The following is a 13,720-nucleotide window of genomic DNA, read 5'->3' on the forward strand; positions in this document are numbered from 1 at the left end:
ACGTAGAGTCGTAAAAACATTGGGCGCATGACTGGCGCCGGATCGCAGGTGAGCGATAAGAGTGCGTCTGGGCACATATAGAGGACAACATTGGACCCAGCGTGGGGTCGTCACCAAGGACCATGTAATAAACATGAAATGACGTTCGCGATATAGAATAATTAATGAAATAAAGGCTGTGAAAATCTGCCAGCATCTTAATGATAGTCTTGAGAGGAAAGAAGGAAAATCGTTAGGATGACCGAGATAATTTCACATGAATCGATGAATTATGAAAATCACGAACAATATGAAATCGTAGTAGCTGATATAATAGAAATAATCTCTAACGTGAGAGATAATTGGAATAAAAAATAGAAACAATAAATTGAATGTATATTTCTAGTTGTGGGCAGAGTCAGATGGTAATCAGAGTTGACCATTTTACCTGAGTGAGATCGAAGACAGGTTTATATCCGATAATTCAATAGAAAATAGCAGAAGCTAGTAATAACAAAATTAAATATGTGAAGAGAAACACATTGTCATCGAAAAGTTAAATACTCGAAACACTAATGAATAAAATTTACCATAAGTATCACATGAATAATCTAAGAAAAAATAACTTAGTATACATACATATAAATGTAATATCAATATAAATAAATTGTACTGTGATGAATACAGAAAAATGTTAATAACAAAAAAGAAAAATGCTAGTGAAAATGAAACCTGCCAAAGGGTCTATCGTAAATTGTGAATTCAAGTTATCAAAATCACAAATTTATTTGAAATAAAGAAAAATTAAACAACTTGAAATTCGAAAAAATATATATAATAAAATATTTGAATGTGGCATTTCACACACAGGTCAAAAGAGGGGAGAAAATATCATCACTTGACCTGAATTGACCTGGAGTTCTAAATGTTAACAGAACCATTTGTACACATAAAACTTATTTACGTTTTTTTTTTTTCAATATGAAAAATACAAATAAAACAAATCACATACGTATATACGTACACAAAACAAGAAAAGAAAACAATTTAATATTTGGAATTTAACACCAAGATGACGAATTGATAATGAACTCTGTATATCACATGGACAGAAGGGTCAGGAAGACAGGTCATGGGCGGTCAAAATTCGGGCGTCAAAGACAAGTGTGAACTCAAATGAAAATCATACCTACAAAATATAACTTGCTTATATTAATTCATTTGTTTAATTGAAATTAACTTTTAAACAAATATCACGACACAAGAATATTAAAACGCTAGTGAGGGGGAAATGTGGAAGGAGGGGGTACAAGGAGAGAGGGAAAGTTAGGAACTAGGGTAGGTAGGGAGGTCTGGAGAAAGAAAGAAAAAATGTTCATTTGTGGATAATTCCACATTATCTCAATAATATTCCCACTAATGTATCTTAAAACCGAGCCGAAATAAATATATTGATCAATAACAGATGAAATTTACATAAAAAAGGCACAAGTTAATGCAATGGAAATATAGATAAGAAAATATGCCTAGAATATGCCCACACAGCCATAGAGCATTCGAGAAAAAAAATAATTGAAATTAAAACACGCATGAATGTACCTACATGATGCTTTAGTGTACCATGACCGAGTTAGAAAAAAACACGCCTAAGAAAATTACTCTCGCAAATAAAGTCAAGACAAGGAAATTCGGAGAAACATAGTTGATAATAGAGAATAAAATGCCCTAGCATGAACACTTGTTCAGATCTTTGAGAAACAAACACTGCACTTGTTGAAAACTTATTGGCATGCACACATGGGGAGGAAAAAGAAAGTTAAAGAATTGCCCAAAATGTACTTACAGTTTGTTTTTGGAGGGGGTTGGTCAAGCCCGGATGTTCTTGTTGGGGGCTTGGAGTTCATGTCGCATGCTTCAAAGAAGTGACATCCCACCGCTGCCACCATTTGTAAGGTACTTGTAAAACACATGGCACAGGCTCACGAGTTTATTGGTAGTGTGGCGTAGACCGAGGTTGGAATGGGCCGGGTTTTTGCAGAAATTGCCCCCGGGCAGCATGTACGCGGCAAAGTGGGACCCCAAGAGAGTTGGCCCCCGGGGGAAGGAGGCATGTGAAATGGGGGCCCCAACTCGAAGTAGAGTGATTGAGTGAGTCAAAGGGAGGAATCCGAGGTCATGAGCAATGTGGGGCACGCTTAGCTCAGTACCCCTGGATCGCCCCCCAATTGGTCACCCCTGTTAGTTGGGGGGCGTGACATTGAAGGCTTTTGACCACTCAGACACTCACACTCTCTCTCTCTCTCTCTTTCTCTCTCTCTCTCTCTATCTATCTATCTATCTATCTATCTCTCTCTTCCTCTCACTCACTCACTCACTCTCACTTCTCTTTTTCTTTCTCTCCATCTTTCTCTCCCTCTCTCTTCTCACTCTCTCTCACTCTCTCACTCTATCACGCTTTTACTTCTCTCACTCACTCACTCTCTCACTCACTCACTCACTCTCATTCACTCACTCAATCACTCGCTCTCACTCATTCCTCTCTCACTCTCACTCACTCTCTCATTCACAATATCTCTCTCTCTCTCTCTCTGTCTCTCTCTGTCTCTGTCTCTCTTCTTCTCTCTCTCTCAATCTCTCTCAATCTCTCCCTCTCTCTCTCTCTCTCTCCTTTTCCTCTCCTCTCCTCTACTCTCCTCTCTCTTCTCTCCTCTCTCTTCTCTCTCTCTCTCTCTCTCTCCCCTTCCCCTCACTCAATCACTCACTCTCACTCTCTTTCTCTTTCTCTCCCTCTCTCTCTCTCATTCACTCTCTCACTCTCACTCACTCACTCACTCTCTCATTCACAATCTCTCTCTGTCTCTTTCTGTCCTCCCCTTTTCCTATCTCCCCTCTCTTCTCTCTCTCTCCTCTCTCTCTCTCTCTCTCTCTCTCCTCTCTCTCTCATCTCTCTCTCTCTTCTTCCTTCCTCTTTCTCTCTCCTTTTCCCCCTTTTCTCTCTCTCTCTCTATCTATCTATATCTCTATTTCTATCTCTCTATCTCTCTCTCTATTTCTCTTTCACTCACTCACTCTCTCAGTGACAATCTCTCTCTGTCTCTTTCTGTCTCTGTCTCTCTCTCTTTCTCTCTCTCTCATCTCTCTCTCTCTCTCCCCCTCTCTCTCTCTCTCTCCTCTCTCTCTCTCTCTCCTCCTCTCTGGGTCGCTCGCTCGCTCTCACTTCTCTCTCTCTCTCTCTCTCTCTCTCTCTCTCTCTCTCTCCTCTCTCTCTTTTTCTCTCTCTCTCTCTCTTCTCTCTCTCTCTCTCTCTTACTCACTCACTCTCTCTCTTTTCTCTCTCTTACTCACTCACTCTCTCTCTTCTCTCTCTTACTCACTCACTCTCTCTCTTTCTCTCTCTTACTCACTCCACTCTCTCCTCTTTCCTCTCTTACTCACTCACTCTCTCTCTTTCTCTCTCTTACTCCTCACTCTCGCTCTTTCGCTCTCTACTCACTCACTCTCCATCTCTTTCTCTCTCTTTTACTCACTCACTCTCTCTCTTTCTCTCTCTTACTCACTCACTCTCTCTCTTTCTCTCTCTTACCACCTCCTCTCTCTCTTCTCTCTCTTACTCACTCACTCTCTCTCTTTCTCATCTCTTACTCCTCACTCTCTCTCTTTCTCTCTCTACTCACTGCCTCTCATCTCTCTCTCTCTCTTACTCACTCACTCTCTCCCTTTCTCTCTCTTACTCACTCACTCTCTCCTTTCTCTCTCTTACCTCACCTCACTCTCTCCCTTTCTCTCTCTTACTCACTCACTCTCTCTTCTTTCTCTCTCTTACTCACTCACTCTCTCTCTTTCTCTCTCTTACTCACTCACTCTCTTCACCTCTTTTCTCTCCTCTTATCCCTCACTCCTCTCTTTCTCTCTCATTCTCCTCACTTTCTCTCTCTTTCCCTCTCGTCTCACTCACTCTTCTCTCTTCCACTCTCTTACTCACTCACCGCTCTCTCTTCTCTCTCTTACTCACTTCACTCGTCTCTCTTTCTCTCTCTCTTACTCCACTCACTCTCTCTCTCTCTCTCTCTACTCACTCACTCCTCTCTTTTCTCTCTCTTACTCCTCACTTCTCTCTATTTCTCTCTCTTCTCACTCACTCTATCTCTATCACTCACTCTCTCTCTCTTCTCTCTCTTACTCACTTCACTCTCTCTCTCTCTCTCTCTTACTCACTCACTCTCTCTCTTACTCACTCACACTCTCTCTCTCTCTCTCTCTTTCTTTTACTCTCTCTCTCTCTCTTTCATTTTACTCTCTCTCTCTTCTTTTACTCTTTTACTCTTTTACTCTCTCTCTCTCTCTTTCTTTTACTCTCTCTCTCTCTCTTTATTTCTTTACTCTCTCCTCTCTCTTTATTTTACTCTCTCTCACTCTCTTTCTTTTACTCTCTCTCTCTCTCTTTCTTTTACTCTCTCTCTCTCTCTTTCTCTTTACTCTCTCTCCTCTCTTTCTTTACTCTCTCTCTCTCTCTTCTTTTACTCTCTCTCTTCTCTTCTTTTACCGTCTTTCTCTCTCTCTCTCTTTCTTTTTAACTCCCTCTTTCTCTCTCTCTCTCTTTCTTTCTCTCTCTCTCTCTCTCTCTTCTTTTGCTCTCTCTCTCTCTCTCTCTATCTTTTGCTCTCGTTCGCTCTCTCTCTCTTCTTTTGCTCTCTCTCTCTCTCTCTCTCTTTCTTTTGCTCTCTCTCTCTCTCTCTCTCTCTCTTTCTTTTGCTCTCTCTCTCTCTCTTTCTCTTTTGCTCTCTCATCTCTCTCTTTCTCTTTTGCTCTCTCATCTCTCTCTTTCCTCTTTCTTTGCTCTCTCTCTCTCTCTCGTCTTTCTTTTGCTCTCTCCTCTCTCTCTCTCTTTCTTTTGCTCTCTCTCTCTCTCTCTCTTTCTTTTGCTCTCTCGTCTCTCTCTCTCTTTCTTGCTTTCTCTCTCTCTCTCTCTTTCTTTTGCTCTCTCCTCTCTCTCTCGTCTTCTTTGCTCTCTCTCTCTTCTCTCTTCTTTCTTTTGTCTCTCTCTCTCTCTCATCTCTTTCTTTTGCTCTCTCCATCTCTCTCTTCCCTTCTTTTGCTCTCTCTGTCTCTCACTCTTTCTTTTGCTCTGCTCTCTCTCTCTCTCTTCTTTTGCTCTCTCGCTTTTTCCCCCCCCCCCCTTTTTTTTATCCCCCCCCCCTTTTCCCCCCCCTCTCTTTCTTTTGCTCTCTCTCTCTCTCTCCTCTTTCTTATTGCTCTCTCTCTCTCTCTCTCTTTCTTTTGCTCTCTCTCTCTCTTACTCTCTCTCTCTCTTTTACTCTCTTTCTCTCTCTCTTTTACTCTCTTTCTCTCTCTCTTTTACTCTCTTTCTCTCTCTCTTTTACTCTCTTTCTCTCTCTCTTTTACTCTCTCTCTCTCTTTTACTCTCTCTTTTTCTTTCTAGGTCTAAATCTCTCTCTCCTCTGTTTTTTTTTCTTTGTTTCTCCCTCACTCACTCACCCACTCACTCTCAGTCACGCACTCACTCACCCAGGCACCCAGGCACTCAGGCACTCACGCACTCCCAATCTAATAATCAAGAAAAACAATGATAATAATAATAATCAGAATAACAATAACAACAAAAATCAACACAAAATCAGAAAAAAAAACACTAACAAAAAATACAAAATAAAAAATATGAACCAACCAAAACAAGATAAACGAAATAAAAAATTAACAAAAAGGCAATAAACAAAAAATAAAACCAAACAAAACCAAACCAAAACAAAGAAAACAAACAAAAAACAAACGAACTAATCAAAAATAAACAAAGAAAACCAACAACAGCAACAAAAAAACCCTTACTTACCCGGAATGCACTTGTAACACGCACACGACCCGTTTCCGCGAATGGGCTTGAACTCGTACTCGTAGTTGTTGAGCTGGTTTCCCACGCGAGGGTCCACCACCAGGCCCGAGGGGAGCCAGCCCAGGCGGACTTCCTCCAGGGAGTACATGTCTGCAGGGGAGAAAGGAGGGAAGGGAGGGGGGAAAGGAGGGAGGGGAGGGGGAAAAAGGAGAGAGGGGAGGGGGAAAGGAGGGATTGGGAGGGGGGAAAAGGAGGAGGGAGGGAAGGGGGGAAAAGGAGAGGGCAGGGTGGGATGGAGGGAGGGGGATGGGGGAGGCAGGGGTAGGGGAGGGGGAAAGGAGGGAGGGGGAGGGGGGAAAGTAGGGATGGAGGGGGGGAAAAAGGAGGGAGGGGAGGGGGAAAGGAGGGAGGGGAGGGGGGAAAAAGGAGGGAGGGGAAGGGGGAAAAGGAGGGAGGGGAGGGGGAAAAAGGAGGTATGGGAGGGGGGAAGGAGGGAGGGGAGGGGGGAAGGAGGGGAGGGGAGGGAGGAGGAAGGAGGGAGGGGAGGGGGGAAAGGAGGGAGGGGAGGGGGAAAAGGAGGGAGGGGAGGGTAAAAAGGAGGGAGAGGAGGGGAGGGTGGAAATTGGAAGGGAGGGAGGAGGGTGGGTGGGAAGGGAAGACAGGAGGGAATAGGTGGGTGGGGGAATAGGTGGGTGGGTGGGAATGGGAGGGGAAGGGAGGGTGGGTGGGAATGGGAGGGAATAGGCTGGGAGTGGAAGGAATGGGGGGAAGGGAATGGAGGGTGGGAGGGGAGTGGAGGGAAGGGAATGGAGGGTGAGGGGAGTGGAGGGAATGGGAAGGAGGGAGTGAGAGGGAGTGAGGTGGTTGGAAGGGTAGATAAAAGAAAGGAGGGAGAGGGAAGAGAGGGAGGAACGAGAGGAGATGGAGGAGAAAAAGAAATGATGAGGAATGTGATGGGAGGGAGTGGAGGGAAGAAACAGATTGGAGGGAGGGAATGGAGGTTGTGGGGGAGGAAAAATGAGGGAGGGAATGGGAGGGAGGGAGAGAAGTGAGGGGGGAAAGAGGAATGGGGATGAGAGGGAGAGAGCGAATGGGAGGAGTCAAGGGAAGGGGGAAAAATGGAAGGAGGAAAGGAAGGAAGGGAATGGAAGGTCGGAATAAGGGGGAAAGGGTGAACAATGAGAGAAATGGAAGAAGGGAGGAAAAGGAGGAGGGTAAGGAGGGGGGGAGGGGGAGGAAGTAACCAGGAAGAGAGAAGGAGAGGCAGAGGTAGGGGGGGGGGAAGGGGGAGGGATGGGAAGGAGAAACGAGAGGGGGAGGGAGGGTATGAGGGAGAAGGGAATGATAAAAGGGTGAGAGAGATGAGAGGGTGGGGAGGAGGAGGGAAGAAGGGAAAGGGGTAAGTGATGGGATAGAGAAGAGGCCGAAAGGAACGGTAAGAGAGAGGGAGGGAGGGAGGGAGGGAGGGAGGGAGGGAAGGAAGGAGGGAGGGAGAGAAGGGAAGCGAAGGAGGGAGGAAGCGAGGGGGGGGGGGTAAGCGATGGGATGGAGGTGACGGGGGGGGAGGGAGGGAAGGAAGGATAGACGAGCGTGATGAACTTTTCTGTACATGTAAATTAGTACATAAATCTATCATTTATACATTTACACACACACACACACATATATATTCTGTTTTATCTTCATATAATTTTCTGTCGTCTCTATATGTATGTCTGTTTGTGTCTAAATCCCCCCCCCTCTCCCTCTCTCCTCTCTCTCTCTCTCTCTCTCTCTCTCTCTCTCTCTCTCTCTCTCTCTCCTCTCTCTATTCCTCTCTCTCTCTCTCTCCATTTATCTATTCACATTTCTATCCATCTGTTAGTCTATGTATAAACATCGAAATATTTCTATCTCCCCAAAGAATCCTTTCCGTTTCCATCTCCCTGTAAAATTATTTGCATATTTTCCATTCACTAAAATGCAACAGTAATACAACAGCAATAAAACGGTAATAATACAAAAATAAAATAAAACAAAAATAAAATAAAACTAACCAAAACAGTAATAAAACAAAAACAAAATAGTAAAACATCAATAAATCAGTAAACGAACAAATAGAACCGTATTACAACACTTACAAAATAAACATAAAACAAAAGAACAAATAAAACGGAATAATAGTAATACAAAACAGTAATATCTATTGGTAATTGTTACCGAGAGCGACGCACCCTCCCAGAGACTAAGTTACAAAAACAGATTTTGGTTAATTTTCCGAAAATGACAACCGGGTCTTCCCTGACAATATTTATATCATCAGATTTGTTTCGTGAGATGACAACGAATCTGATGATATTTCAGTTGCATTATCCAGCCGACAATCTTGATGTGATTTGATAAGTCCCGATAGCAGGGGAGGGCATGAAGTAGATCAGGGAAATTGTGGGGTAAAACAGGCTGAAATAAGAAGAAAACAGAACAGAAATGTGTAAAACAAGCACAAAAAACGCTTAAAATCGGACAATGAAACTCTACGGACGTCGCCGCCATCTTTCAAACTCTACGGACCGACGCGCCAACTTTCGAAAAACTCTACGGGAACCATACCCATCGTTCGGTAAAAATCTACGGGATTTCACATAATCCAGATCCCCCGTGGTAATCGTACAATGCGTCCTAACCAATAAACCAACCTAACCTTAATCCTGTGGGATTTATACACTACGATCTATATATTCCCTAGCCAGGGGGCTCTGCCCCCTGGACCCCCTGTGGTAATATATACGCCTAGCCAGGGGGCTACGCCCCCTGGACCCCCGTGGTATTATATTCGCCTAGCCAGGGGCTACGCCCCCTGGACCCCCAGGGGTAATTATGCGCCTAGCCAGGGGGCTACGCCCCCTGGACCCCGTGGTAATATATACGCCTAGCCAGGGGGCTATGCCCCCTGCACCCCCAGGGTAAAACCACATACCTTTATATCCCGAAACACGAACGTTTCTTCGCTTTCGTCTATGGTCACAATTGCTTGGTTTCTAATCACTCTTTTCAGCATTTGCGGCACTGGATGGGTTCAAATATCAGGCTGTGATAGAAACGAATGTCTATTTGTCCAGTATATCCACAAAAGGGCTTTAAAATTGACCCGGAATCGACGCAGCACTCGAAATAAGACATTGCTCACCGGCGTTTCTCGAGGTAATGGCCTTGCACGGCCTGTTAAATCTCCCGGTGGCAAAACGCGCAGGCGCACAAGGATATTGTATAAAATAGTGTAAATAATTACCAAAACGCGTAAAAGATGTATCATAAAAGTAAAAGAATCCATTAAATATATGAAATTGGAAAAATGGGCACTGGTATTTACAAAATAATCGTTCTTACAAGTGCGTAGCAATACAAGGACTACTTGCTATATCGCATTAAAGAGTTACGCGTCACATTTGTTTTGGTCCTCGCAAGGTAAACATGGATGGGGACTTAGCCTCAGAGCTGTGTTCTGCAGGGCCTATTTTTGTTATTTCCCGGTTAATATAAGGCCGCTGCAGATTTACCTATATTGCTTCCTACTCTATTTTTTATGCTCTACAAGATGGCAGTGTCCATTTTTCTCAATCTCAGTGCGTCACTCTCGGTAACTTTTACCAAAACGGTAATACAACAATAAAACAGGAAAAAAAACAGTAAAACAGCAATAAAACAGCACTAAAACCGTAATACAACAATAAAACAGGAAAAAAAACAGTAAAACAGCAATAAAACAGCACTAAAAAACCCGTAAACAAAATAAAAAAAAAAAAAAACAGTAAACAGCAATAAACAGAAAAAAAAACCGTAATACAAAATAAAAAAAAGGAAAAAAAAAAGTAAACAGAAAAAAACCGGACAAAACCTTTTTAAAATACCAACATTCCCAGGAAAAACCCCCAGAAAACCTCGCATCCCGAATCAACTTTTTTAAAAAGGAAGGGGGTAGGGGGCAAAAAACAGAAAAGGGTTTCAAAAAAAAGGGGGGGGGGGAAAAAAAGGGGTTCAGAAAAGGTGGGTTTTAAAGGGAAAAAGGGGGTTTAAGGGGGAAAGGTTGTTGTGGTCGGGGAAAAATGGTGGTGGGGGGGGAGAGGGAGGAAGGGGGGGGTGGTGGGGCAGAGGGGGGAATGGTTGGGGGTGGGGGGGGAGGGGAGTGAAGGGGTGTGGTGGGGGGGGAGAGGGAGGGAAGGTGGGGGGTGGGGGGGCGGGGGAGGGAAATGGGGGTGGTGGTGGGGGGGGGGGGAATGGGGTTGGTGGTGGGGGGGGGGGGAGGGGGGGAATGGTGGGGGGGTGGTGGGGGCAGAGGGAGGGAAGGTGGGGTGGTGGGGGGAGAGGGGGAAATGGTGGGGGGGGTGGGGGAGGGGGGAATGGTGGGGGTGGGGGTGGGGGGGGGAGAGGGAGGGAATGGTGGTGGTGGTGGTGGGGGGAGAGGGAGGAAGGGTGGTGGGGGGTTTGGGGGGGAGAGGGATGAAGGGTGGGGGTGGGGGGGGGGGCAGAGGGAGGGAATGGTGGTGGTGGTGGGGGGAGAGGGAGTGAATGGTGGGGTGGTGGTGGGGGCAGAGGGAGGGAATGGTGGTGGTGGTGGGGGGAGAGGGAGGGAATGGGGGGTGGTGGTGGGGGAAGAGGGGGGGAATGGTGGTGGTGGGGGGGGGATGGTGGAGGTGGTGGTGGGGGCAGAGGGGGGGAATGGGGGGTGGGGGTGGGGGGAGAGGGAGTGAATGGTGGTGGTGATGGTGGTGGGGAGGAGGGAGAGAGTAGTGGTGATGGTGAGGTTGGGGGGAGGGAGAGAGCAAGGGAGGAAAAGGTAATGTTGGGGGGAGGGAGAGAGCAGTGGCGTGGTGGTGTGAGGTGGGGGGGGGGGAGGGAGAGAAAGTGGTGTTGGTGATGATGGTGAGGGGGAGGGATAGCTAATGGTACTGGTGTTGGAGAAGGAAGGAAGAGTGATTTTTAGGGGGGGAAAGGGAGAATGGGTTGGTGGGGTGGGGTGGGGGAAGGGGGGGTGGGGGGAAGGAGGAGTAGTGGTGTTGGTGCTAGTGGGGGGGAGGGAGAGAGGTAGAGTAATGGTGGTGATAGTGGGGAGGGAGAGAGCAGTGGCGTTGGTGGTGGTGGGGGGGGGAGAGGGAGAGAATAGTGAACTTAAAATGAAATAACAAAACTAAGGAAAAACACAAAGGTTGATAACAAGTTAACAACTAATGATTATAAACCTTGTGGACAAAAGAAAAATTACTGAAATCAAGCCGTCTTATTAAAAAAAAAAAAAATGGAAAGAAAATAAAATACTTAAAATCCCAAAATCCGGTGACCAGCTGAACATAAACAAAAGAAAAAAAAAAAATATATATAAAATAAAAATAAAAATAAACAAGGCATTAGACACATATTACGTAAATACACTGGCTTACAATATTCACACGAACCTGAACAACGCAACTATAATGAAAACTCAGATACCTTTCAGCATAGTTCCCTTTCAGCCCCTGTTCACCGGCAACTGAACTTCCTCGCCCAAAACAGCTGATTCTGACAGCTGACATTATTGGAACAATGATAGAATAAAGTGTTTTAAAAAAGTAAGATGATAATGGAATAAAACAAAGTTATTAATTTGTTAATCATAACGTTATGGTTACTAAAGGGTATAAGAAATAAACCTAATACAGTAAAAATAATTTAGAGTAATCCTTTGAAATGAATGACAAAGAAAACGGGGACTGCCGAGCCGGGGAAACTAGGGTAAAGTAAAAAAGTGGCCTCGGGTGCACTATAGGCTGATGATGATATTAATAATAGATGAACCATATTCATGTTGGCAAATGTAGAAAAGGTGTGAATGAGAATGAATATCTTCACAATACAAGAGATGTATTGGCCGGTTTCGATTATATCTTCGTCAGGAATAATTACTTCGTCAGAAATACATGTGTTTCTGACGAAGATATAATCGAAACCTGTCAAATACATCTTTTGTATTGTGAATATACTCATTCTCATTTATACCTTTTCTACATTAATACTAGCTTTGATCATGATTATAATAATAAATATTTCTTAGGGACTGTCTCTGAAATATATCCCAGAGTCATATATTTGACTTGGATACTTTGCTCATGCATATGAGATATAATTTTCCAAATAATAGGCTATATATAACCTCGTCTCTTTATTCTGTAATAAGAACGATGAAATTCTGACCTATTTTATATTGGCCTGGCGACTACTGGTGAAATGATGAATTCACTTATAAATAATTAATAATTTAGTTTGATTCCATTTGTTACAATGGATATTCTTAGTGTGACGTACTGTCTGTTTCATATTTGGTTCTAATAAATGACCCCCTGTGTGCAAGGAATGGCCGGGGTTGCCATCCACTGGCGGCGAGGGATTTGAACGCAGGTCAATCTCTTGGTACAATCTCGGCGAATTTTTTCCCTTTTATCTTTCAAATTGTATATCTTTATTGCTAAAGAGAGAAAGAGAGGAGAGAGAGAGAGAGAGAGAGAGAGAGAGAGAGAGAGAGAGAGAGAGAGAGAGAGAGAGAGAGAGAGAGAGAGAGAGAGAGAATTCACTTCTACTTGATATAAATGTATCTCTTAAGAAATTCAAGCAGCACAGCATTATATATCATCACGGTTGCCACGAAGGGAATATGCATGACTTCTGTGTCACGCAACTGTCATGTATAATAAATGTAAATATTTTCATATTTGTTTGTGAATAAATGAACACACCCACACTCAAACTCAGAAACACATAAGCATATCTATATGTGTGTATGTATATATAGATAAATATATAATGTGTATATATATACACACATACACGTATATATATACACACATACACGTATATATATACACAAATATATACATATACATATATTGGTATATAAATATGTGTGTGTATACATACACACACACATATGTATGTATATGTATATATGTATATATATATATATATATATATATATATATATATATATATATATATATATATTATATATACAAAATTGTACACAATACTACATTTATATATATATACTATACAAAAACACACACACACCAACACCACTAAAACCACAACACATTATATATATATAATATATATATATATATATATATATTATATATATATATCATTATATATATGTATATATATATATATTTTTTTTTTTTTTTTTTCTCTTCCTCATTTCTGTACATTTCTTTTTCTTATTTAACAACACCACATCATCTACTCGCAGGCACATAGGCCCTCTCAACTCACTATTGAAGGTTATTTTTGCAGTGCACCCTTGCTGACTGATGCTTCCCGTAATAAATCACGTGGTTCGGCGCGCTAACTCTTTGCACTCGGCGATTTTTCCCTATAACACCTGCGTATGTCGTTTTCTCCCTGAAATCGGGCTCAATCCAGCAGTTTTCGGACCTCAGAATTTTTTACGGGACCGCCGCGACCGGGATTTTGAACCTCGAGGTTCCGTGTTCTAACCACTGGACCTACTATCGGGGCAGTCATATATATATATATATATATATATATATATATATATATATAGATATATATATATATATATATATATATGTATATATATGTGTGTGTGTGCATGTATATATACACACACACACATATATACATATACATATTTGTATGTATGGTATGTAGATTGCATGTATAACAGTGGTAAAGATAACGATCTTAACACATAATGATATTAATATTAATTATAATGATAATGATAACGATGATGAAGATGATGATAATGATTATGATCATACTAGTAATTGTTCTTATCATGATTATTAACAAGGTTGAAGATGATAGTAATAACGATAATAACAATATTGACGATGATGATGGTGGTGGTGGTAATGATAACAG

At 42.8% G+C, this 13,720-nt stretch overlaps 1 protein-coding gene across 1 annotated transcript in view; it reads right to left on the minus strand.

The window, feature by feature from the left end:
- The window catches only part of LOC119595022 (glycine receptor subunit alpha-1-like), a gene marked incomplete in the record, with an annotated part of 22,735 nt that extends 16,758 nt beyond the window's left edge, over positions 1-5,977 (minus strand). The window contains 1 exon segment of the mRNA XM_037944184.1: positions 5,828-5,977. Coding sequence (XP_037800112.1) covers positions 5,828-5,975 — 148 coding nt within the window.
- Between the last annotated feature and the right edge of the window lie 7,743 nt (positions 5,978-13,720).

This window comes from Penaeus monodon, chromosome 1 (assembly GCF_015228065.2).
Source record: "Penaeus monodon isolate SGIC_2016 chromosome 1, NSTDA_Pmon_1, whole genome shotgun sequence".
Classification (NCBI taxonomy): domain Eukaryota; kingdom Metazoa; phylum Arthropoda; class Malacostraca; order Decapoda; family Penaeidae; genus Penaeus; species Penaeus monodon.